This window comes from Caretta caretta, chromosome 28 (genome assembly GCF_965140235.1).
Source record: "Caretta caretta isolate rCarCar2 chromosome 28, rCarCar1.hap1, whole genome shotgun sequence".
Classification (NCBI taxonomy): Eukaryota; Metazoa; Chordata; order Testudines; family Cheloniidae; genus Caretta; species Caretta caretta.
In genome coordinates this window covers 925,355-949,831 of record NC_134233.1, presented here as the reverse complement: position 1 = coordinate 949,831, position 24,477 = coordinate 925,355, and the positions used below count along the sequence as shown (strand labels likewise).

Genomic DNA, 24,477 nt, shown 5'->3' with positions numbered 1-24,477 from the left:
CTGGGACTGGCCTGTCTCCCCTTCGCAGCCGCTCCCCGGAGGGGGTGAGTGGCCCCTGCGGAGCCCCACTTCCCTGGGCAGTCCTGGATCTTGAAGGATCACACAGCAGCCAGGGCTTGAGCGTGGGTCTGCTCTGGGCAGCTGTGCAGCGCCCCCCGGTGCCAGGCGCTGGCTGCGGGGCGGGAGCACCCCCTGTGGAGCCAACTACTACGGCACCCTCCCCACCCCCGTGCTGCCTGGGGGCCCTGGGGCCAGCATTGGCTGCCCGGGCAGAGCACCCCCTGCTGAGCCCCGGCCTGCAGCACAGCACAGACCTCCCACTGAGATCAGCCCCCGTTGTGCTGGGTGTGGCATAGACCCCCAACTCAGCTCAGGGCCCCCAGTGTGCCGGGGATGGCACGGACCCCCCCACTGAGATCGGCCCCCAGTGTGCCGGGCGTGGCCCAGACCCCCAAATGAGATCAGGCCCCACTGTGGCAGGTGCCAGCCCGACACAGTGTGAGAGAGAGAGGGGTCCCCCTCCTAGAAAAGCGCACAGTCTAATGAGACAAAGCCCCCCCCCCCCCCCCCCCAGCTGGGGACATGGTTCTCTGAATGCTGTGGCCCTGGGGATTCAGCTGGAGTTTGGGGGGAACCCCCAAAGCCTCCAGCCCCAAAAACAAACCCTCGCCCCCAGGAACAAAGCGTTCTTCTAGCAGCCTGTGCGCTGCGGGAGCGGTGGTGGCAGCGGTGGGTTCTCAGGGGGCCCCTTTCCCAGACTCCCTGGCCTGGCAGATGCTCATGCCAAGCCGCAGGGCCCGTGGACCACGGCAGGCTCAGCCGTCCCCAGAGGTGGAGAGCTGGGCCAGTCACCGTCTCTCTCCCGGCCGTGGCCCCCTTCTCTGGACCTGGCCGGGTGCCCAGCACCGCGCTAGGCTGATGCCAGGCGCTGGCAGGGTCCTGCCCGGTGGTGGGGGCCCTTGGCCGGGCTCTTCTCGTCAAGCGAGGGGGCGGCTGCCAGGAACAGAGCCCTTTTATCTCGCCCTGACTGCTGGGCCAAGGGGAAATCCGCCAGTGGGGGGCCCTCAGAAAGGGGAGCCCCCCAGGGTGTGTAAACACACCTACACACACACAGCGTGCGCGCACACACACCCTGGGGTGCATAGACACCCACCCACCCAGCAGGAATGTACACACACCCACACACCCCCCCAGAGGTGGGGTTGTACATATTCGCCCCCTGACACCCCGCCCTCTCTGCGGCATGCCCCTCCTGCGGGCACGGGGCGGTCACGCCAGACTTCTCCGGCCCCGGTGCATGGGGTGCCATCCTTGTGTAGCCAGTCCCCGTGCGCCTCCCACTGGTCTCTCCCTGTCTCCGCCAGGCCAACGCCCCCCTGCCACCCGCGGGGCCGGCACCCGGGGGCCCAGCCTGGCAGCCGGCCTGGCGTGGAATAAGGAGAGAGGCGGGCCGAGGTTTCAGCGCGTTTATGTAACAAACCATCTCGGAAAAGCAGGTTAGGAGCAGGGCGCGGAGCTGGTCCCGTTACCGGGGGAGGGGGACGCCAGGGAGCAAACCCCAGGGACCCCCCTCGCCCGCCCTGCAGCTCAGGGCATGCCACTGGCGGTGAAACCTTTGACCTAGCAGCTCCAGATCCCGGGGCGTGCGCGCGGCCCTCCCATGCCCACCTCCGGCCTCCCAGCCCGGCTGTGCCTTCGTGGTTCGGCCCCCGAGGGCAGCGCTGGGGGGCCTGTGGGTTCGCGGGAGGAACCCGGCCACCGGTAGTGTTCTGGGGGTCCGGGCGGTGCCAAGCACCGGCAGCCGAGGGCTCCCGTTGGCCGGGGTGGGGTGCCCAGTGGGCGAGGCTGGGGTGACACTCAGCAGTTAGTAGCAGCGGGGGGGTGGGGGGGAGCGATGCGCCCCCCTCCTGTGGGAAGTCGGCCTCTGGAATGTAGTGACGGGGGACGCTCCCCCTCCCGGGGTGGGGCGCCAAAGGCAGAACGGAGGGAGGCGAGGAGCGGGGCGGGCCGGGCGGCTGGTTGTAGGGCCGAGCCAGTGGCATGCTGAGCCGCCGGGCGGCCCTGCCCTCGGGGCGACCTACAGGAAGGGGTTGGGGGGCTGTGCAAACGGGCAGGGAGAGGGGCTGAGCTGTAAAGGGACTCAGCAGTGTCGGTGTGGTCGGGGGCCTGGGCGGGCAGAGAATGGGTCCCAGCCCCCCTGGCCGGGTGCAGGGGGGGCTCTTGTCGCAGCCGGGGGTGCCCAGAGCAGGGGGTGGGCTGCGGGGCGACGGAGCTGCACTCCCAGGGCAGAGAGGGGGCCCAGCGCTCCAGCCCCACGGGCGGCTAGGTCCACACCTCCACGGGGATCACGCCCTCCTTGCTGTTGAGGGGGGGCAGGAGGGACTCCTCGGCCAGGAACTGGAGCGGGAACTGCACCAGGTGGCCCCGCACCTGGGCCAGGTGTTGGCGGGCCAGCTCCGGGCTGACGCAGGCCAGGTTCTGCACCCCCACGTACTCCCGCAGGGCCCGGAGCGACCGCACCGCGTTGGTGGGGAGGCAGCGGAACACCTGCCGGGGGGCCAGAGGCCGTGGGTCAGAGCCAGCGGGGGCTGGAATCCACACCCACGACCCGCAGCCCCCCGCCGGCCCAGCCAGCGCCCCTCACTCCCGACCCGCAGCCCCCCGCCGGCCCAGCCTGCGCCCCTCACTCCCGACCCCCAGCCCCCCGCCGGCCCAGCCAGCCCCCCTCACTCCCGACCCCCAGCCCCCCGCCGGCCCAGCCTGCGCCCCTCACTCCCGACCCCCAGCCCCCCGCCGGCCCAGCCAGCCCCCCTCACTCCCGACCCGCCGCCCCCCGCCGGCCCAGCCAGCGCCCCTCACTCCCGACCCGCCGCCCCCCGCCGGCCCAGCCTGCGCCCCTCACTCCCGACCCGCCGCCCCCCCGCCGGCCCAGCCTGCGCCCCTCACTCCCGACCCGCCGCCCCCCGCCGGCCCAGCCTGCGCCCCTCACTCCCGACCCCCAGCCCCCCGCCGGCCCAGCCTGCGCCCCTCACTCCCGACCCCCAGCCCCCCGCCGGCCCAGCCAGCCCCCCTCACTCCCGACCCGCCGCCCCCCGCCGGCCCAGCCTGCGCCCCTCACTCCCGACCCGCCGCCCCCCGCCGGCCCAGCCTGCGCCCCTCACTCCCGACCCGCAGCCCCCCGCCGGCCCAGCCAGCGCCCCTCACTCCCGACCCGCCGCCCCCCGCCGGCCCAGCCAGCGCCCCTCACTCCCGACCCGCCGCCCCCCGCCGGCCCAGCCTGCGCCCCTCACTCCCGACCCGCCGCCCCCCGCCGGCCCAGCCTGCGCCCCTCACTCCCGACCCGCCGCCCCCCGCCGGCCCAGCCTGCGCCCCTCACTCCCGACCCGCCGCCCCCCGCCGGCCCAGCCTGCGCCCCTCACTCCCGACCCCCAGCCCCCCGCCGGCCCAGCCAGCCCCCCTCACTCCCGACCCCCAGCCCCCCGCCGGCCCAGCCTGCGCCCCTCACTCCCGACCCCCAGCCCCCCGCCGGCCCAGCCTGCGCCCCTCACTCTCGACCCGCAGCCCCCCGCCGGCCCAGCCTGCGCCCCTCACTCCCGACCCCCAGCCCCCCGCCGGCCCAGCCTGCGCCCCTCACTCCCGACCCGCAGCCCCCCGCCGGCCCAGCCTGCGCCCCTCACTCCCGACCCCCAGCCCCCCGCCGGCCCAGCCAGCGCCCCTCACTCCCGACCCGCAGCCCCTCGCCGGCCCAGCCAGTGCCCCTCACTCCCGACCCGCAGCCCCCTGCCCGCCCAGCCCTGCCCCCCGACTCCCTGCTCACCTGATCATAGATGTTGGCGTTGGCCAGGCCGGTGGCTTTCCAGGCGCCGTGGAAGAAGTGGTCGCTGACCGGATCCTGGATGTCGGGGCTGGCGGTGCTCGACGCCCCCAGAAGCGACCTGCGGAGAAGGGCCCAGCGCGGGGGTGAGGTGCCCGTGCCCAGGTAACAGCTCATGGCTGCCGCCCAGCAGTGGGGAATGGGATTGCACCCCGTCTTCCCAGCGCACCTCCCCCAGCCCCCCAGGCGAGGTGCGCGCACACAGCTGGGGGGCCAGCAGGCCCGCGGGCGGCGCATGCCCCCACCTGAAGCAGTCGAGGCGCAGGCTGAGTGCGAATTTCCCCGCCTCGTAGGGCTCCCCGCCCATGACCGAGGGGACCAGCTCCGTGTCCTCCACCAGCAGGGCCAGCTCGCTGTCCCGCTTCCCCAGCAGGCTGCGGTCGTTGATGTTGGCAGAACCTGGGGGGGCCAGGGACGGATCAGAGCCCTGCCGGGGCCCCTCCCTCCCGACCCGCAGCCCCCCCAGCCCTGCCGGGGCCCCTCCCTCCCGACCCGCAGCCCCCCCCTTCCCTGCCGGTGCCCCTCCCTCCCGACCCGCAGCCCCCCCCAGCCCTGCCGGTGCCCCTCCCTCCCGACCCGCAGCCCCTGCCAGCCCAGCCCTGCTGATGCCCCTCAATCTTGACCCAGCGGGGGGGCCAGGACTCCTGGGTTCACGCCGGCACTCACCGATAAGGACCCGACGGTCGTCGGCGATGAGCATCTTGCTGTGGATGTAGACCAGCTCGGTGATGAGGGTGCCGCTCAGCTCCCCGTGGGTGCGCAGCCCGCAGATGGAGATGTAGTTCTTCCACTCGTCCCCGACTGCCGGGGGGGGGAGAATGGGGGTTACTCAGCCCCCCAGGGTACCAGGGCTGGGGGTCCTGAGCTCATGGGGGGCTGGGTTCCTTCCCTGGGCAGCATACTGACCTCCGACATAGCCCTCACCCCTGGGTTCTCTGGGAGGGGAGTGGAGGCTGGTGGGTTAGAACGGGGGGGGGGGGGCTGGGAGCCGGGACTCCTGGGTTCTGTCCCCGGCTCTGGGAGGGGAGTGGAGGCTGGTGGGTTAGAACGGGGGGGGGCTGGGAGCCGGGACTCCTGGGTTCTGTCCCCGGCTGTGTGAGGGGAGTGGGGGGTTAGAGCATGGGGGGCTGGCAGGCAGGACGCCTGGGTTCTCTCCCCAGCTCTGGGAGGGGAGTGCGGGGTGAGAGCGGAGCCCTCCTCTGCCCCCCCCCCCAAACTCACTGGCGGCTTTCAGGCGGCACAGGATGGAGGAGTCGCCCCGGCAGAGCGTCCTGGGGGAGAAGGAAAGAGGCAGCCAGTGAGTGGGGCCCCTCTGCCCCTCCTGCCCCCCCCAGTTCACACTCTCCTGGGCCCCCTCCCCACATTACACTCGTTCCAGGCTCCCCTTCCCCCAGCCCCGGTGGCTTCCCCAACCTCCTCCTCCCCCCAGCCCCCCCTTGTGACCCACCACCCCCCCCGTACCGGTAGGTGAAGTGCAGGATGGCCTGGATCGAGTTCCCCCCCCCCTCGGCGATGTCCCCCTCAAAGCCGGGCAGCAGGGGCAGCAGCACGAAGACCCGGAACCGCTTCTGCTCTCTGCGGGGGGGGGGCACAGGGAGACGTTACCCCCCCACACCCACAGGGAGAGCCCCTCCCCTGGGGGGGCTGGGGTCCCAGAGTTAGCCCTGCCCCCCCCAACAACATGAGCCGCGTCCCCCTCCCCAGGGCCAGTCCTGGGGTCTCCCCCATCCCCACAGTTAGCTCTGCCTCCTCCCGGTGCCGATCCTGCCCCCCCCAGCCCAGCACAATGGGACCCTGCCCCCTCACACACCATGTGCCCCCCCCAGGGGCTCCCCCCGGGGCTGGCCTCCCCCCCCGCCCCCGCCGTGGGGTGACCTGTGGGCGTGCAGGATGCGGCTGACGATGGCGTCCCCCACAGCGTTGAGCACCGAGCGCTCGTCCGCACAGCTGATGAAGAACTGGTTCTGGGGGGAGATGGGGGGTCAGAGCCCGGAGAGAGCGACCCCCACAGGCGCCGGCATAGCCCAGCCCCCGGCCCCCCCAGCCCCCCGCCCGGCCCCACCTCGATGTAGATGTAGTGCTGGCTGCCCCGGATGAGGCTCAGGTAGGCGTTGTAGATGGAGCACTCGTGGGTCCCGGCCGACCAGCGATCCACCGAGCGCAGCACCTGGGGGGCAGCAGTGGGGGGCAGGGTGAGGGGAGCCAGAGCCCCCGGCCGCGCCTGCCGACCCCCAGTGGCCCCTGGCCACCTGCCCTTCTTTGACCCCAGAACTGCATGTCCCCCGCCCCCCCGAACCCATAGAATGACCCCCTGAGATCCCTAATGCCCCGGGCCCATCGGGTGACCCCTATCCCCTGGGCCCATAGGATGACCCCCTGAGATCTTTAACTCCCTGGGCCCATAAGGTGATTTACGCCCCCCGCCCATTACCTGTAGGATGACCCCTGGGACCTTTAACTCTCGGGGCCCATCGGGTGATTTCTGCCCCCCCCATTCCCTAGGCCCATTGTGTGATTCCCCCCCCACACGCTCCCTAGGCCCATCGGGTGATTCCCCCACACACACGCTCCCTGGGGCCATCGGGTGATTTCTGCCCCACGCCACGCTCCCTAGGGCCATCGGGTGATTTCTGCCCCCCCGCCACGCTCCCTGGGCCGATCGGGTGATTCCCCCCCCCCCCCACGCTCCCTAGGGCCATCGGGTGATTCCCCCACACACACGCTCCCTGGGGCCATCGGGTGATTTCTGCCCCCCCCCACGCTCCCTGAGCCCATCGGGTGATTCCCCCCCCCCACGCTCCCTAGGGCCATCGGGTGATTCCCCCCCCACACGCTCCCTGGGCCCATCGGGTGATTCCCCCACACACACGCTCCCTAGGGCCATCGGGTGATTTCTGCCCCACGCCACGCTCCCTAGGGCCATCGGGTGATTTCTGCCCCCCCCCACGCTCCCTGGGCCCATCGGGTGACTCCCTGTGGCCCCATAGGGTGACCTGCCCAAGCTCCCTGGGCTCACTCAGCGCCCCCCTGCCCCCGGGGCGCCCGCTGACCTGCACGTTGGCGGGCTGGGCTCCGGCGAGGGGCAGGCGGTGGGCGGCGCCGAGCGACTTGGGCAGCAGGCAGGGGTACTCCGGGCCCCGGTACTTGTTCTTCACCGTCTGCAACGGGACAGGAGGTGGGCGGAGAGACCGCAGGTCGCGCCCCCCCCACCCCTGGGGCACAGGCCCCGGCACCCTCCCCCACCGAACTCGGGCCCCGTGGCAGGCTCCCGGCGGCCCCGGACCTTGGTGAAATTCCAGCGCTGGATGAAGTGGCGGGCGACGTCGCGGGCCGCTCTGCCATGCACAGCCACCCCCACGTCCCTCCAGGGCATCCGGGGCATCTGGGTCCTGTCGATGAAATCTGACACCCAGGGGGAGCCGGTCAGCAGGAGGGCAGGGGCTGGCCGGGTGACCCTTGACGCCCCCCGAACCCGTGTCCAAAGAACGACCCCATTGAGCCCCTGGAACGATCGCCAGCCCATCCTGAATTCAAGGGGCTTTTCGGGGCAACTCACCGGCTGGGCCTGGGTCACCTTGGCTGCAGAGTGGAGTCGGGGGTCGGACCCCACCCACTGGGGGTAGGGGGCGCTGTGTTGCTAAGGGGCAGGGGGAGGTCCACTTAAGCTCCCTCGATGGACGGGCACAGTTTAGGGGGTGTAACGCTCTCAGGGGTACAGTTAAGGAGGTGTAACGCTCTCAGGGGCACAGTTAAGGGGATGTAACGCTCTCAGGGGCACAGTTAAGGGGATGTAACGCTCTCATACACACGCCAGGGGCAGAGTTAAAGGGATATAGCCCCAAGTCAGCCCCAGGCACGCACACTGCCCAGTCCAGCCCGCACACCCCGGCCCAATGCCGGAGGGACCCCCCCACTTCCCCGCTCACCTTCGAAGGGCCGGTCGAGCTGCACCCAGTCCTTGGTGATGAGGTTACTGTAGTCCTTGCCCAGCCAGAGTTGCTCGTTGGCAGCCAGGTCAACGGGGGGCTCTTCCCCCAGGGGCACCCCGCTCTGAGGGAGACAGAGCCCAGTGTGAGGAGTGGGGTCACTCCCCGGGGGGGGCGGCGTCAAGAGAGAGATGGGGGAGATCAGGGGAAGAGAAACTCGGGGACCTGGGGCAGGCGGATCCCCAGGAGAGGAGGGGGCCGCGCGGGGGGCTCTGACCTTGGGGTGGGGGGGCAGGTCGGTGAGCCGGTAGCGGTGGTCGTCCCAGCGCCCGTAGGCCAGGTCCAGCCCCCCGAGAAAGGCCACGCTCTGGTCCACCACCACCAGCTTCTCGTGGTGGGCCCACAGGAACACAACGGAGGAGACGTGGTCGGGGTGGCGCATCACCTGGGCCGGGGGGCAGAGAGCTCAGAGACCCTTCCCCGGGGCCGAGGGGCGAGCGCCCTGGGCCGCCGTCCCGGACGCCTGGGTCCCCTCCCCCTCCCCGGGGCCCACCGGGGGCGAGCGCCCTGGGCCGCCGTCCCGGACGCCTGGGTCCCCCCTCCCCACCTCGGGGGCGAGCGCCCTGTGCCCCCGTCCCGGACGCCTGGGTCCCCTCCCCCCTCCCCGGGGCCCACCGGGGGCGAGCGCCCTGGGCCGCCGTCCCGGACGCCTGGGTCCCCCCTCCCCACCTCGGGGGCGAGCGCCCAGCGCCCCCGTCCCGGACACCTGGGTCCCCTCCCCCCTCCCCGGGGCCCACCGGGGGCGAGCGCCCTGGGCCGCCGTCCCGGACGCCTGGGTCCCCCCTCCCCACCTCGGGGGCGAGCGCCCTGTGCCCCCGTCCCGGACGCCTGGGTCCCCTCCCCCCTCCCCGGGGCCCACCGGGGGCGAGCGCCCTGGGCCGCCGTCCCGGACGCCTGGGTCCCCTACCTTGATGTTGGGGTGCAGAAGCGTGAGCGCCCGCTTGCTGTAGCCGCTGTTGATGCCCAGGGCCAGCTCCACCTCCTTGAAGAGCAGCACGCAGACCCGCACGCCCTCCTCCTGGGGGGGCAGGCAGGGCATTAGAGGGGCGGGGGTCCCCCGGGACCCCTCGCGCCCCGGGACACTCACCGCCTTGTGCTTCAAGAGGATGTCCAGGCGCCAGTCGTCCGTCTGCGCCGGGCGCTTCAGGTGGAGCTCAGGGCTCAGCCTGCGGGCCGGGAGGGGCCTTGGTGGCGGTGGTTTCTGCCCCCCCAGAGCCCTGCCCCCCACTCCGCCGAGAGCCCGGCTCTCTGGGTGCCCCTGCTCCGCGCCCCGCCCAGTCCCTGCAGTGCGCTCGGGTGGGTTTTAGGAAACGCTCCCGCCTCTCTGGGGAGTCGGCTCTGGGACAGGTGCCATAGGGGGGTCCCGTGGCCGGGGGGGTGTCTCAGAGCAGGCTGGACAAACGCCCATCGGGGCTGGGCTGGGGTGACTGGTCCTGGCTCAGCGCGGGGGGCCGGACTGCACGACCCCTCGAGGTCCCACCCAGCCCGACCTTCCGAGGGTCCTGGGACCCGGCGTGCCCCCCCAAGCCGTGGGGCTGCGGCGTCCCCGACTCTGCTTTGGGGCCGGGATCCCCGCGGACGGAAAGGCTCCCCGGGTGGCAGATCAGTGGGGCCCAGCGCACACCCGGGCGGGGCGTGGGGCCAGGCCCTAGAAGGGGAGGCAGTGAGAAGGTTGGAGGGCAGGCAGGAGGGGTGGGGAGGGTGAACAGCGCAGAGCCCTGGGGGTCAGGACCTGGGGGGGGCCGAGGGTGTGTGTGAGGGGCAGAGCCCTGGGGGCAGCAGGGGGGGCAGGTCAGGGCCCTGGGGGCAGCAGGGGGTCACTCACCACCAGTCAGTGATATAAATCTCCTCCTTCGCTTGCATCAGCACGTCAGCCAGAGCCGCAAAGTACCCGGCGCCATTCACAAACCTGCCGCGGGTGGGGAGAGACTGGAACCTCGGGGGGCTGCATACCCCCAGGAACGACCCCCCCGTCTGCCCCCTCCCAGCCCCCCCTGCCCCCGGATTCCCTGGCACTGGGACCAGCCCCATCTCACTCCCCCCACCCCTCCACGCAGGATCCCGGCCCCTCCCCGTGGGGGCCGAGTGCCCCCTGCACAGTCCTCTGTGCCCCGCCCCAGCGGGTGCCCCCCTCTCACCAGCGGGTGGGCGAGCCCTTGCGGACGGGCGCGAAGGCCTGGTGGCCGTGCAGGTGCAGGAAGTCCTTGCCCTGCTCCTCGGCCAGGTCCGTGATCTCCTGCCCCCACCAGCGCGCCTGCCGGTAGCTGCTGCACTTCAGAATCAGCGTCCTGGGGGGCGGGGGGGGGAGAGAAATCACAAACCAGCCCCCACCCTGTCCCGGAGCCGGGAGAGAACCCAGGAGTCCTGGCTCCCAGCCCCCCCTGCTCTCACCCCCCAGCCCCCACTCCGCTCCCGGAGCCAGGGAGAGAACCCAGGAGTCCTGGCTCCCAGCCCCCCTGCTCTCACCCACCAGCCCCCACTCCCCTCCCAGAGCCAGGGAGAGAACCCAGGAGTCCTGGCTCCCAGCCCCCCCTGCTCTCACCCACCAGCCCCCACTCCGCTCCCGGAGCCGGGGAGAGAACCCAGGAGTCCTGGCTCCCAGCCCCCCCTGCTCTCACCCCCCAGCCCCCACTCCGCTCCCGGAGCCTGGGAGAGAACCCAGGAGTCCTGGCTCCCAGCCCCCCTGCTCTAACCCACCAGCCCCCACTCCGCTCCCGGAGCCAGGGAGAGAACCCAGGAGTCCTGGCTCCCAGCCCCCCTGCTCTCACCCACCAGCCCCCACTCCGCTCCCAGAGCCAGGGAGAGAACCCAGGAGTCCTGGCTCCCAGCCCCCCCTGCTCTCACCCACCAGCCCCCACTCCGCTCCCGGAGCCGGGGAGAGAACCCAGGAGTCCTGGCTCCCAGCCCCCCCGCTCTCACCCACCAGCCCCCCTCCCCTCCCAGAGCCAGGGAGAGAACCCAGGCAGGGTGGAACCCCGGCGTCCGGACCTGGCGGTGTTCTCGATGCGGACCCCGTACTTGCTGTCGGTGGGTTTCTTCCCCACCATGACCCTGAATCCTGGGTCGAAGAGCAGCACATAGGAGACGACCCCCGACTCCGGCTTGAGGTACAGCAGGAAGGAGTCCTTCACCACCAGCCACCTGGAGGGGGGAGGAGAGGGGCCCGTGAGTGGGGAGGGGGCCACACAGACCCCCGCCCCGCCCGGCCCCCCAGCTCACCTCTTTGACCAGCGGTAGCAGATCTGGTGGCGCCCACAGCAGTTAAACCCCTGGATTCGGTGCCCACCGGAGCGCTTCAGGATCATGCCCTCCCTGCAGCAGGAGCTAGGTCAGTGGGGAGAGAACCCAGGAGTCCTGGCTCCCAGCCCCACCCCCCTGCTCTAACCCACCTGCCCCCACTCTCCCCCAGGGCCGGGAACAGAACCCAGGAGTCCTGGCTCCAAGTGGCGCTTGCCCCCCCACCCCAAATCACTCCCCTCCTGTGTGTGGGAAGCCTTTCTCGCTGGCCCCCTCCCCGCCCCCGTACAAAGCCCCCCCCAAGAAGTGGTTGCCATGGTGGCTGGCAGGCCGCTGGGTCCCTGGGCAGAGAAAGCGAACTGGACTCACAGACCCTTGGGTCCCAGGTCGGGGATGAAGGAGAGCTGGCTGACATCCAGGAACTCCGCCTGTGGGGGAGAGCTGCTCAGAGCAAGACCGGCAGGGGTGGGGAAACTGAGGCACCGAGGCGGTGCAGAGAATGGAACCCAGGAGTCCTGGCTCCCCGCCCCCTGCCACTCCCCTCCCAGAGCCACGGAGAGAGCCCAGGAAGTTGAAGGGGGCGCGATACGTTACCATGGCATGGCAGTTGCGGTAGAAGGACATTGCCAGCAGGGAGTTCAGGTAGCTCTCGAGGTACTTCTGTGGGAAGCAAGGCAAGGCGTGAGAGCCCCACACCGAGGGAGGGAGTTTGGCCTGGACCCTCCCCGCCCCGCCCGCTGCCCCAGACATCCCCAGCTGCCTTCAAGGGCTCCCCATCTCCCCGTCCCTCTGAAGGGCTTGCTCTGCCCTAAATCTCCGCTCCCCTCACTGGCAGAGGGGATAACCCCCCCCCCCCGGTTTGTACAGAACCAGGCAGAGATCTACTAGCTCTAAAATCTGCCAGGACCCGGGGACTGGATGCAACCGGTTCAGTTCCCTCGCGCCAGATCCTGCTTCCCGTGATCCATGGGTCCCTTTTGAATGCCGGACGTGCCGAGAAACCCCGGTCTTACGCGGCCAGTGTGTTAAGGGCGGGTGCATTCAACTAATTAAAATGCTTTCAATTGACATGAATTCGACTTTCCACCCGAGTTCAGCGCAGCACCCGAGGTGGGGCAGAGAATGGAACCCAGGAGTCCTGGCTCCCAGCCCCCACTCCCCCTGCTCTAACCCACCAGCCCCCACTCCCCTCCCAGAGCCGGGGAGAGATCCGTGATGCTCTGTACCTCAGGGGAAGACCCTACACCCCCAGGTTCATCCTTGTAAAATGATTGTGTGGTGTCCAATGCAAAGTTTGTCGTGTCGGGCGTGTTGGGAAGGCTTATGGTGCCCTGAGTGTTGTTGTTACAGCGAGGTTATAATTTCATGGATATCGTTATGAGGCTGAAAACGTGTCCTCATGGTTTAAAGGAAGCCCGGGCAAAAACTCTCCAGGAGCAGAGGGGCAGGTGTGCCCATATTTTAAAAAGGGAAGACAGAGAACCCAGGGAACTACAGACGGGCCAGCCTCACTTCAGTCCCTGGAAAAATCATGGAGCAGGTCCTCAAGGAATCAATTCTGAAGCACTTGGAGGAGAGGAAAGTGATCAGGACTGGTCAGCATGGATTCACCAAGGGCAAGTCATGCCTGACCAACCAAATTGCCACCTATGGCGAGATAACTGGCTCTGTGGATGAGGGGAAAGCAGTGGACGTGTTGTTCCTTGACTTTAGCAAAGCTTTTGACACGGTCTCCCACAGTATTCTTGCCAGCAAGTTAAAGAAGTATGGGCTGGATGAATGCACTGTAAGGTGGGTAGAAAGCTGGCTAGATTGTTGGGCTCAGCGGGGAGTGATCAATGGCTCCATGTCTAGTTGGCAGCCGGTATCAAGTGGAGTGCCCCAAGGGTCGGTCCTGGGGCCGGTTTTATTCAGTATCTTCATTAATGATCTGGAGGATGGTGTGGATTGCACTCTCAGCGAGTTTGCAGAGGACACTAAACTGGGAGGAGAAGTAGATACGCTGGAGGGGAGGGATAGGATACAGAGGGACCTAGACAAATTGGAGGATTGGGCCAAAAGAAATCTGATGAGGTTCAATAAGGATAAGTGCAGGGTTCTGCACTTAGGACGGAAGAACCCAATGCACAGCTACAGACTAGGGACCGAATGGCTAGGCAGCAGTTCTGCGGAAAAGGACCTAGGGGTGACAGTGGACGAGAAGCTGGATATGAGTCAGCAGTGTGCCCTTGTTGCCAAGAAGGCCAATGGCATTTTGGGATGTATACGTAGGGGCATTGCCAGCAGACCGAGGGACATGATCATTCCCCTCTATTTGACATGGGTGAGGCCTCATCTGGAGTACTGTGTCCAGTTTTGGGCCCCACACGACAAGAAGGATGTGGAAAAATTGGAAAATGTCCAGCGGAGGGCAACAAAAATGATGAGGGGTCTGGAACACATGACTTATGAGGAGAGGCTGAGGGAACTGGGATTGTTTAGTCTGCGGAAGAGAAGAATGAGGGGGGATTTGATAGCTGCTTTCAACTACCTGAAAGGGGGTTCCAAAGAGGATGGCTCTAGACTGTTCTCAATGGTATCAGATGACAGAACGAGGAGTAATGGTCTCAAGTTGCAGTGGGGGAGGTCTAGGTTGGATATTAGGAAACACTATTTCACGAGGAGGGTGGTGAAGCACTGGAATGCGTTACCTAGGGAGGTGATGGAATCTCCTTCCTTTGAAGTTTTTAAGGCCCGGCTTGACAAAGCCCTGGCTGGGATGATTTAGTTGGGGGTGGTCCTGCTTTGCGCTGGGGGTGGGACTAGATGACTCCTGAGGTCTCTTCCAATCCTGATCTATGTACCCAGCCCAGCCTCACAGGAACAAAGGACGCTGGCCTCGGCAGCAACAAAAGAATTGTTTCAGAGGAACAGCCGTGTTAGTCTGTATTCGCAAAAAGAAAAGGAGGACTTGTGGCACCTTAGAGACTAACCAATTTATTTGAGCATGAGCTTTCGTGAGCTACAGCTCACTTCATCGGATGCATACCGTGGAAACTGCAGAAGACATTATATACACAGAGACCATGAAACAATACCTCCTCCCACCCCACTCTCCTGCTGGTAATAGCTTATCTAAAGTGATCACTCTCCTTACAATGTATGATAATCAAGTTGGGCCATTTCCAGCACAAATCCAGGTTTTCTGGATACAACCGCATTTGCTCCAACCCCTCAGACAGAGACAAACACCTACAAGATCTCTATCAAGCATTCTTACAACTACAATACCCACCTGCAGAAGTGAAGAAACAGATTGATAGAGCCAGAAGAGTTCCCAGAAGTCACCTACTACAGGACAGGCCTAACAAAGAAAATAACAGAACGCCACTAGCCGTCACCTTCAGCCCCCTCCAACGCATTATTAAGGATCTACAGCCTATCCTGAAGGACGACCCAACACTCTCACAAATCTTGAGGCCAGTCCTTGCCTACAGACAGCCCCGCAACCTGAAGCAAATACTCACCAACAACCACATACCACACAACAGAACCACTAACCCAGGAACTTATCCTTGCAACAAAGCCCGTTGCCAACTGTGCCCACATATCTATTCAGGGGACACCATCACAGGGCCTAATCACATCAGCCACACTATCAGAGGCTCGTTCACCTGCACATCCACCAATGTGATAGATGCCATCATGTGCCAGCAATGCCCCTCTGCCATGTACATTGGCCAAACCGGACAGTCTCTACGTAAAAGAATAAATGGCCACAAATCAGATGTCAAGAATTATAACATTCATGAACCAGTCGGAGAACACTTCGATCTCTCTGGTCATGTGATTACAGACATGAAAGTTGCGATATTACAACAGAAAAACTTCAAATCCAGACTCCAGCAAGAGACTGCTGAATTGGAATTCATTTGCAAATTGGATACAATTAACTTAGGCTTGGGAGTGGCTAAGTCATTATGCAAGGTAGCCTATTTCCCCTTGTTTTTTCCTACCCCCGCCCCTCCTCAGACGTTCTTGTTGAACCCTGGATTTGTGCTGGAAATGGCCCACCTTGATTATCATACACATTGTAAGGAGAGTGATCACTTTAGATAAGCTATTACCAGCAGGAGAGTGGGGTGGGAGGAGGTATTTTTTCATGCTTTGTTCGTATATAAAAAGATCTTCTGCACTTTCCACAGTATGCATCCGATGAAGTAAGCTGTAGCTCACGAAAGCTTATGCTCAAATAAATTGTTGACTCTGGAGTGAGTCCCCCGCTTCCTTTGGTCAGTTTGGGACTGGGATGAGGTAATGCTCCCCTAACTCTGGGGGTGGGAACCAAGAGGGAGGAAAGAACATGAGGAAAGGGAGAGACGTTTGCCCCGCTCTCTCTCTCTCTCCCACCTCCATCTACAGACCCCACCACCCAGCGGCTGACGCGCTGGTCAAAGGGGAGAGCCTGGCCGAAGGGCAACCAGGCAGCCTATGGTGAGACACATCTACGTTTGTGAGGGACCGAAAGCCTTACGGGCAGCTTCGAGCGCGTTTTGCTTTCATTTCGTTTCACCAGATCCGACTTCTTGTGCCTTGACTGATAATCTCTTAAAATCGGTCTTGGTAGCTCGTAGATCTGTGCGTTTGTTCTCCCCGAAGCCGTGCGGTTGGCTGGGAGGTGTCCGAGGCTCCCCTTGGGAGAACCAGCCGGGTACCTAGCCATGTCTTTGGTCCAGTGACGGACTCCTACACGCTGGCCGCGTCCAGCGGGCAGAACGGGACGCTGCAAGGCGGGGTTCCCAGGGTTGTGTCTGGGACCGGAGATATTGGCTCGTGGCATTCGCTTGCACAATCCAAGGAGCAGCTCACATGCCAGAAGCTGTGCGTGAACAGCCCAGGAGTGGGGGTTCTCACAAGAACCCAGGAGTCCTGGCTCCCAGCCCCCCCCCCCAGAGCTGGGGAGACACCCCGAAACGTGACTCAATCTCTCGGGAAGAGCGAACGGGGTCGGTCGCCCTCGGCTAACAGGCGACAAGGCAGACTCCTGACAGTAAGTGAAGACTCGGGAGGAAGGCGAGCTGGGTGACGTCACTGCGTAAACGAGGGGGTGTAGCCGCAGCCTGGCCTCCCGGCTAGCGCCGAGGGACCCGGGCCGCGGTCACCGGCCAGTGAGAGTCGGCCTGGCCTTGGGAAAAGAGAAAAGCCCAAAGGCAAAATGTCTGTGATTTGCGCGGGACTGCAGCTCCTGGATTTCAATCCGGATTATATATCAGTGATTTAAAGCAGTCCTGCCTGCCTCCGGGACTCCTCCCAGCCCCCCAGAATCCACACGGGGGCTCCTCTGCACCCCCAGCTGCCCCACGGGCCCCCCATGCTGCCCATGGCCCTTCCTAGCCCTGGAACCCAGGAGTGGCCCCCCCGAACCCCCCGCATCCCACCCCCTCTGCCCCCTACCTGTTTGCTGGAGGGGCGTCTGGAAGTGCCATCACCCCCATGCGGCAGGGCGGGCATCTCCAGAGAGGTGGCCTCTGCGCGGGACCCATGGACAGCAAACCTGGGGGGTGCAATCAGAGCCGGGGTGAGACAGGCCCCGTGCCCCATTCCCTGCCCCCCTGAGTCAGCCAATCCCAGCCCTGGGGCTGGGTGGGAGCTCGTGCCCCCTAGAGGGGACAGGCCCCGTGCCCCATTCCCTGCCCCCCTGAGTCAGCCAATCCCAGCCCTGGGGCTGGGTGGGAGCTCGTGCCCCCTAGAGGGGACAGGCCCCGTGCCCCATTCCCTGCCCCCCTGAGTCAGCCAGTCCCAGCCCTGGAAGGGTTATCCTAGGGCGTTTTGGGGCAGCTAGTTGCTTTGGAGACCAATTTGGGGCGAGGCCTGGGAAATGCCAGCTGGCGTGTGGGGCAGCAGGGATCGGGGCCCTTCCAGTGCTGGGGGGGGGGTTCCTGCAGCACAGGACCCGCTGCAGGGCTGGGGGTGGGGGGCGGCTCGGACCTGGAGAGGGGCAGGAAGCTCATGAAGATCTTGTGTCTCATCAGGTCACGGTGCAGCTCCTGGAAGTGCTTGAACTTCTTCTTCATGGTCCAGGTGAAATCGCCGTGGGTCAGGCGCAGGGAGTACAGTGTGCTGGGCCGGATCTGCCGGGAGAGAACCCAGGAGTCCTGGCTGCCAGCCCCCCCGTTCTCACCCCCCAGCCCCCCCTCCCCTCCCAGAGCCGGGGAGAGAACCCAGGAGTCCTGGCTGCCAGCCCCCCCGTTCTCACCCCCCAGCCCCCCCTCCCCTCCCAGAGCCGGGGAGAGAACCCAGGAGTCCTGGCTGCCAGCCCGGGCTGCGCTAACTCACCGGACCCCCCTCCCCTCCCAGAGCTGGGGAGAGAACCCAGGAGTCCAGGCTGCCAGCCCCCCCGTTCTCACCCCCAGCCCCCCCTCCCCTCCCAGAGCTGGGGAGAGAACCCAGGAGTCCTGGCTGCCAGCCCCCCTGTTCTCACCCCCAGCCCCCCCTCCCGTCCCAGAGCCAGGGAGAGAACCCAGGAGTCCTGGCTGCCAGCCCCCCCTGCTCTAGCCCCCCAGCCCCCCTCCCCTCCCAGAGCCAGGGAGAGAACCCAGGAGTCCTGGCTGCCAGCCCCCCCGTTCTCACCCCCAGCCCCCCCTCCCCTCCCAGAGCCGGGGAGAGAACCCAGGAGTCCTGGCTGCCAGCCCGGGCTGCGCTAACTCACCGGACCCCCCCTCCCCTCCCAGAGCTGGGGAGAGAACCCAGGAGTCCAGGCTGCCAGCCCCCCCCGTTCTCACCCCCAGCCCCCCCTCCCCTCCCAGAGCTGGGGAGAGAACCCAGGAGTCCTGGCTGCCAGCCCCCCTGTTCTCACCCCCAGCCCCCCCTCCCGTCCCAGAGCCAGGGAGAGAACCCAGGAGTCCTGGCTGCCAGCCCCCCCTGCTCTAGCCCCCCAGCCCCCCTCCCCTCCCAGAGCCAGGGAGAGAACCCAGGAGTCCTGGCTGCCAGCCCCCCCGTTCTCACCCCCAGCCCCCCTCCCCTCCCAGAGCCAGGGAGAGAACCCAGGAGTCCTGGCTGCCAGCCCGTGCTGCGCTAACTCACCGGACCCCCCTCCCCTCCCAGAGCTGGGGAGAGAACCCAGGAGTCCAGGCTGCCAGCCCCCCCGTTCTCACCCCCCAGCCCTCCCTCCCCTCCCAGAGCCAGGGAGAGAACCCAGGAGTCCAGGCTGCCAGCCCCCCTGCTCTGACCCACCAGCCCCCACTGCCCTCCCAGAGCCGGGGAGAGAACCCAGGCGTCCTGGCTCCCAGCCCCCCGTCCCCGCTCACCTTGGAGCCGGTGGTGTACCGCTCGGTGCCCTCCACCCGGGCGATGACGGGCACCCCCTTGGCAAACACCGGCCCCTGCGACTTGAGCGGCTTCAGGTCATAGACCGCCAGGAAGGGGTAGAGCGGGCCCCCTGCAGGACAGACGGACGGACGGGTCAGGGTGGGCGGACGGACGGACCCCCCCCCGTCTCCCTCCCCCACATGCATGGAGGCGGCAAAGCCCCCTGCTGAGTGACAGACACACGGACACACCGGACCCCGGTTTGGGAGGGCCGGGCACCAGCCATTTGGCCGGTGCCAGGACGCCTGGGTTCCTGGGGAGGGTCCTGACACCCAGCCCTTGGCTGAGGGGGTTGGGCTGCCCACCCCCCACGCTGCGCCAGGGCGCCGGAGTCTTAACCCCCCGCCCCCCCGCCCCACTCACCTGGCTCCTCCCCCTCCCGCAGCCCGTCCACTTCGTCCCCATCCACCTGCAGGTCCGAGGCGTCCAGCGAGGTGCCCCCGGCGAAGGGGCCAGCCAGGTTCTGCATGGTGCCGGCCTGTGGAAGGGGAGAGAACCCAGGAGTCCGGGCTCCCAGCCCCCCTGCTGTAACCCACCAGCCCCCACTCCCCTCCCAGAGCCGGGGAGAGAACCCAGGAGTCCTGGCTCCCAGCCCCCCTGCTTTAACCACCAGCCCCCACTGTCCTCCCAGAGCCGGGGAGAGAACCCAGGAGTCCTGGCTCCCAGCCCCCCTGCTGTAACCCACCAGCCCCCACTCCCCTCCCAGAGCCGGGGAGAGAACCCAGGAGTCCTGGCTCCCAGCCCCCCTGCTTTAACCACCAGCCCCCACTGTCCTCCCAGAGCCGGGGAGAGAACCCAAGAGTCCTGGCTCCCAGCCCCCCTGCTTTAACCACCAGCCCCCACTGTCCTCCCAGAGCCAGGGAGAGAACCCAGGAGTCCGGGCTCCCAGCCCCCCTGCTGTAACCCACCAGCCCCCACTGTCCTCCCAGAGCCAGGGAGAGAACCCAGGAGTCCGGGCTCCCAGCCCCCCTGCTGTAACCCACCAGCCCCCACTCCCCTCCCAGAGCCGGGGAGAGAACCCAGGAGTCCGGGCTCCCAGCCCCCCTGCTTTAACCACCAGCCCCCACTCCCCTCCCAGAGCCGGGGAGAGAACCCAGGAGTCCTGGCTCCCAGCCCCCCTGCTGTAACCCACCAGCCCCCACTCCCCTCCCAGAGCCGGGGAGAGAACCCAGGAGTCCGGGCTTCCAGACCCCCTGCTTTAACCACCAACCCCCACTCCCCTCCCACAGCTGGGGAGAGAACCCAGGAGTTCGGGCTCTCAGGCTTCCCCCCCCCCCCCCCCGCTTTAACCACCAGTGGTCAGGGTCCTGGCGGGCAGGGAGGAGGGGAGAGGGAACCCAGGTGTCCGGGAGTTTCCTGGGACAAATTCCTGGTGGGGCCAGGCTCCCCCCCCCCGGGATAATGCCCCTCCTCCGCTCCACCGGCCTGGGGGGTGGAAGAGGATTCACGGGGCTCCCCCAGGGCAAGCGGGGGGTGACCCAGGTGGATCGGTCAGGGACCATTGTGGGGTTAATCGGGGGGAGCCCCCCCCGGCTGCTTATGTAACAGCAGCCCCTGGCCTGCGGCCCAGACGGTCACTATGGGGACGGGGGGGGGGCTTTACAGAGCAGAGCTTGGGGGGCACCAGGAGGGGGCTGGGCTAGCAGGGGGCTGGGGACGGCCTTTGGCGGCAGCCCCCCCTCACCCCCCAGCGAGGCCAGGGCGGGGGGGGTCCGCACCCAGCTCCGCTGCGCTTCCACATTCCTTTCCTCTGAGCCGGGACGGGGAGTGGCCGGGGGAGAGGTGACCCCCCCGTGCCCCTCGGCCCTGCCCCCCAGCTCCCTGCCAGCCCCCCCAGTCCACCCCGCCCCACCCGTCATCCTGGCCCACAGCCCCCCCGTGCCCCTCGGCCCTGCCCCCCAGCTCCCTGCCAGCCCCCCCAGTCCACCCCGCCCCACCCGTCATCCTGGCCCACAGCCCCCCCGTGCCCCTCGGCCCTGCCTCCCAGCCCCCTGCCAGCCCCCCCAGTCCACCCCGCCCCACCCGTCATCCTGGCCCACAGCCCCCCCGTGCCCCTCGGCCCTGCCCCCCAGCTCCCTGCCAGCCCCCCCAGTCCACCCTGCCCCACCCGTCATCCTGGCCCACAGCCCCCCCGTGCCCCTCGGCCCTGCCTCCCAGCCCCCTGCCAGCCCCACCCGTCATCCTGGCCCACAGTCCCCCCGTGCCCCTCGGCCCTGCCCCCCAGCCCCCTGCCAGCCCCCCCAGTCCACCCTGCCCCACCCATCATCCTGGCCCACAGCCCCCCCGTGCCCCTCGGCCCTGCCCCCCAGCTCCCTGCCAGCCCCCCCCAGTCCACCCCGCCCCACCCGTCATCCTGGCCCACAGCCCTGCCCCCCAGCTCCCTGCCAGCCCCCCCAGTCCACCCTGCCCCACCCGTCATCCTGGCCCACAGCCCCCCCTGTGCCCCTCGGCCCTGCCCCCCAGCTCCCTGCCAGCCCCCCCAGTCCACCCTGCCCCACCCGTCATCCTGGCCCACAGCCCCCCCGTGCCCCTCGGCCCTGCCCCCCAGCTCCCTGCCAGCCCCCCCAGTCCACCCTGCCCCACCCATCATCCTGGCCCACAGCCCCCCCGTGCCCCTCGGCCCTGCCCCCCAGCTCCCTGCCAGCCCCCCCCAGTCCACCCCGCCCCACCCGTCATCCTGGCCCACAGCCCTGCCCCCCAGCCCCCTGCCAGCCCCACCCGTCATCCTGGCCCACAGTCCCCCGGTGCCCCTCAGTCCTGCCCCCCAGCTCCCTGCCAGCCCCCCCAGTCCACCCCACCCCACCCCACCCGTCATCCTGGCCCACAGCCCCCCCGTGCCCCTCAGTCCTGCCCCCCAGCCCCCTGCCAGCCCCCCCAGTCCACCCTGCCCCACCCATCATCCTGGCCCACAGCCCTGCCCCCCAGCCCCCTGCCAGCCCCACCCGTCATCCTGGCCCACAGCCCCCCCGTGCCCCTCAGTCCTGCCCCCCAGCCCCCTGCCAGCCCCCCCAGTCCACCCTGCCCCACCCATCATCCTGGCCCACAGCCCTGCCCCCCAGCCCCCTGCCAGCCCCACCCGTCATCCTGGCCCACAGTCCCCTGGTGCCCCTCAGTCCTGCCCCCCAGCCCCCTGCCAGCCCCCCCAGTCCACCCCGCCCCACCCATCATCCTGGCCCACAGCCCCCCCCCGTGCCCCTCGGCCCTGCCCCCCAGCTCCCTGCCAGCCCCCCCAGTCCACCCTGCCCCACCCATCATCCTGGCCCACAGCCCTGCCCCCCAGCCCCCTGCCAGCCCCACCCGTCATCCTGGCCCACAGTCCCCCGGTGCCCCTCAGTCCTGCCCCCCAGCCCCCTGCCAGCCCCCCCAGTCCACCCTGCCCCACCCATCATCCTGACCCACAGCCCCCCTCGTGCCCCTTGGCCCTGCCCCCCAGCCAGCCCCACCCGTCATCCTGGCCCACAGCCCCCCCGTGCCCCTCAGTCCTGCCCCCCAGCCCCCTGCCAGCCCCCCCAGTCCACCCCGCCCCACCCGTCATCCTGGCCCACAGCCCCGCCCCCGCGGTTGTAATTAGCAAACGGAGATTTTGAGTCACTTCCAAGTCACGTGGGGGAGCGGGGAACGGGGGGGGGCAGAGAGCAGCTTTGTCCCTGCAGGCCCCCCCCGGCGGCTGCATCTGGGGAGGGTCCCGTCGTCTGGGAGGCGCAGGTGGCTCAGCTCCGCCCCTGGCGGGGGGGTTGCTCTGGGTAACGGGGAGGGGAGAACGGGACCCCCCTTGTTATGGGGCGGGGACCAGGGCTCCCCCCCCCCCGCAGGGGAGGGACCGGCGGCGGCAGCGACCCACACGGCGAGGGGCGTCCCGGGGGGGGGCACAAAGAGGGGGGATCTAGGACCTCCCCCCCCCGAGGAAATTCCCTTCCCCCCCGCTTGTGGGGAACCCTGACACTTACCAGGGGTCTCCCCGCCCCGCCCCACGGCCTGGGGGTGCGCGGCCCCCGACTCCCCGCGCCCGGCCGGGTGGGACACGGCGCCGCTGGGCCGGGAAGGGGAAGTTGTGGGGGGAGCTTGGAGCCCGGCCCGGGACAGCCCAGCCCGGCCCGGCCTCGCCTCCCCCCGCCAGGCAGGGAGCGGGGGGCAGACACGCCCTGCCCCATAGACTGGAGCGGACGCCCCGCGGTGTGGGGCTAGGGGCGGCCTGGGGGTTCCCCAGCAGGGGAGGTGGGGCCGGGCTCCGGGGAGACCCTACAATAACACACCCTCCTGCGCTGCGCCGCCCTGGGCACCCCACGGACCCCACAACAACTGGGGCTGGGCCATGGGGCCGGATCCCGGCAGCTGCCGGTGGCCCTCGCTCCCGACCCGCAGCCCCCAGCCCTGCCGGTGCCCCCCACTCCTGACCCACAGGCCCCCAGGACTCCATCCCTGCCCCCTGCCGGTGCCCCTCACTCCCGACCCACAGCCCCCCGGGACTCCATCCCTGCCCCCTGCCGGTGCCCCTCACTGCTGACCCACAGCCCCCCAGGACTCCATCCCTGCCCCCTTCCGGTGCCCTTCACTGCTGACCCACAGCCCCCCGGGACTCCATCCATGCCCCCTACCGGTGCCCCTCACTCCCGACCCACAGCCCCCCGGGACTCCATCCCTGCCCCCTGCCAGTGCCCCTCACTCCCGACCCACAGCCCCCTGGGACTCCATCCCTGCCCCCTGCCGGTGCCCCTCACTGCTGACCCACAGCGCCCCGCCCCCCAGCCCTGCCGGTGCCCCCCACTCCTGACCCACAGGCCCCCGGGACACCATCCCTGCCCCCTGCCTCCCCCTAGCCCTGCCAGTGCCCCTCACTCCCGACCCACAGCCCCCCGGGACTCCATCCCTGCCCCCTTCCGGTGCCCCTCACTGCCGACCCACAGCCCCCCAGGACTCCATCCCTGCCCCCTGCCTCCCCCTAGCCCTGCCAGTGCCCCTCACTCCCGACCCACAGCCCCCCGGGACTCCATCCCTGCCCCCTTCCGGTGCCCCTCACTGCCGACCCACAGCCCCCCAGGACTCTATCCCTGCCCCCTGCCGGTGCCCCTCACTCCTGACCCACAGCCCCCCGGGACTCCATCCATGCCCCCTACCGGTGCCCTTCACTGCCGACCCACAGCCCCCCGGGACTCCATCCCTGCCCCCTGCCGGTGCCCCTCACTCCCGACCCACAGCTCCCCGGGACTCCATCCCTGCCCCCTGCCGGTGCCCCTCACTCCCGACCCACAGCCCCCCGGGACTCCATCCCTGCCCCCTGCCTCCCCCTAGCCCTGCCAGTGCCCCTCACTCCCGACCCACAGCCCCCCGGGACTCCAGCCCTGCCCCCTGCCGGTGCCCCTCACTGCCGACCCACAGCCCCCCAGGACTCCATCCCTGCCCCCTGCCTCCACCTAGCCCTGCCAGTGCCCCTCACTCCCGGCCCACAGCCCCCCGGGACTCCAGCCCTGCCCCCTGCCGGTGCCCCTCACTCCCGACCCACAGCCCCCCGGGACTCCAGCCCTGCCCCCTGCCGGTGCCCCTCACTCCCGACCCACAGCCCCCCGGGACTCCATCCCTGCCCCCTGCCGGTGCCCCTCACTCCTGACCCACAGCCCCCCCGGACTCCATCCCTGCCCCCTGCCGGTGCCCCTCACTCCTGACCCACAGTCCCCCGGGACTCCAGCCCTGCCCCCCCAGCCCTGCCGGTGCCCCTCACTCCTGACCCACAGCCCCCCGGGACTCCATCCCTGCCCCCCCAGCTCTGCCGGTCGCCCTCGCTCCCGCCCCCCAGCCCTGCCGGTGCCCCTCACTCCTGACCCACAGCCCCCCGGGACTCCATCCCTGCCCCCCCCAGCCCTGCCGGTGCCCCTCACTCCCGACCCACAGCCCCCCGGGACTCCATCCCTGCCCCCTGCCTCCCCCAGCCCTGCCGGTGCCCCTCACTCTGGACCCACAGCCCCCTGGGACTCCATCCCTGCCCCCCACCCCAGCTCTGCTGGTGCCCCTCACTCCTGACCTACAGCCCCCTGCCTC

At 68.6% G+C, this 24,477-nt stretch overlaps 1 protein-coding gene across 3 annotated transcripts; it reads right to left on the bottom strand.

The window, feature by feature from the left end:
- Positions 1-1,452: 1,452 nt before the first annotated feature.
- PLD2 (phospholipase D2) lies at positions 1,453-22,616 on the bottom strand. Of its 3 annotated transcripts, none has more exons than XM_048834014.2 (25): positions 22,392-22,616; positions 18,808-18,922; positions 18,384-18,514; positions 17,065-17,207; positions 16,531-16,630; positions 11,692-11,757; positions 11,467-11,525; positions 11,080-11,172; positions 10,849-11,001; positions 9,999-10,148; positions 9,686-9,769; positions 8,948-9,026; positions 8,768-8,878; positions 8,078-8,245; positions 7,801-7,924; positions 7,158-7,276; positions 6,925-7,032; positions 5,937-6,041; positions 5,750-5,838; positions 5,336-5,449; positions 5,096-5,145; positions 4,541-4,675; positions 4,120-4,273; positions 3,818-3,935; positions 1,453-2,547 (listed from the first exon to the last, which is right to left on the bottom strand). In XM_048834014.2, exons 1-25 carry the CDS (start codon positions 22,593-22,595, stop codon positions 2,323-2,325), a joined length of 2,997 nt encoding a protein of 998 aa, XP_048689971.2. In that variant the 5' UTR covers positions 22,596-22,616; the 3' UTR covers positions 1,453-2,322. The 3 variants fall into 3 exon arrangements, with proteins under 3 accessions (XP_048689971.2, XP_048689972.2, XP_048689973.2); XM_048834015.2 differs by lacking the exon at positions 22,392-22,616 and adding an exon at positions 20,163-20,314; XM_048834016.2 differs by lacking the exons at positions 18,384-18,514; positions 22,392-22,616 and adding an exon at positions 20,163-20,250.
- Positions 22,617-24,477: the final 1,861 nt, after the last annotated feature.

Bases quoted from the DNA above. Each gene is read 5' to 3' on its own strand.
- PLD2 (XM_048834014.2), bottom strand. From the start codon at position 22,595: ATGGGGCAGGGCGTGTCTGCCCCCCGCTCCCTGCCTGGCGGGGGGAGG. The intron at 7,277-7,800 runs GTGAGCGGGGAA...CCTGGGTGTCAG, and splicing joins GCTCGACCGGCCCTTCGAAG to ATTTCATCGACAGGACCCAG. The intron at 4,676-5,095 runs GTGAGTTTGGGG...CCCCCCCGGCAG, and splicing joins GTGCCGCCTGAAAGCCGCCA to TCGGGGACGAGTGGAAGAAC.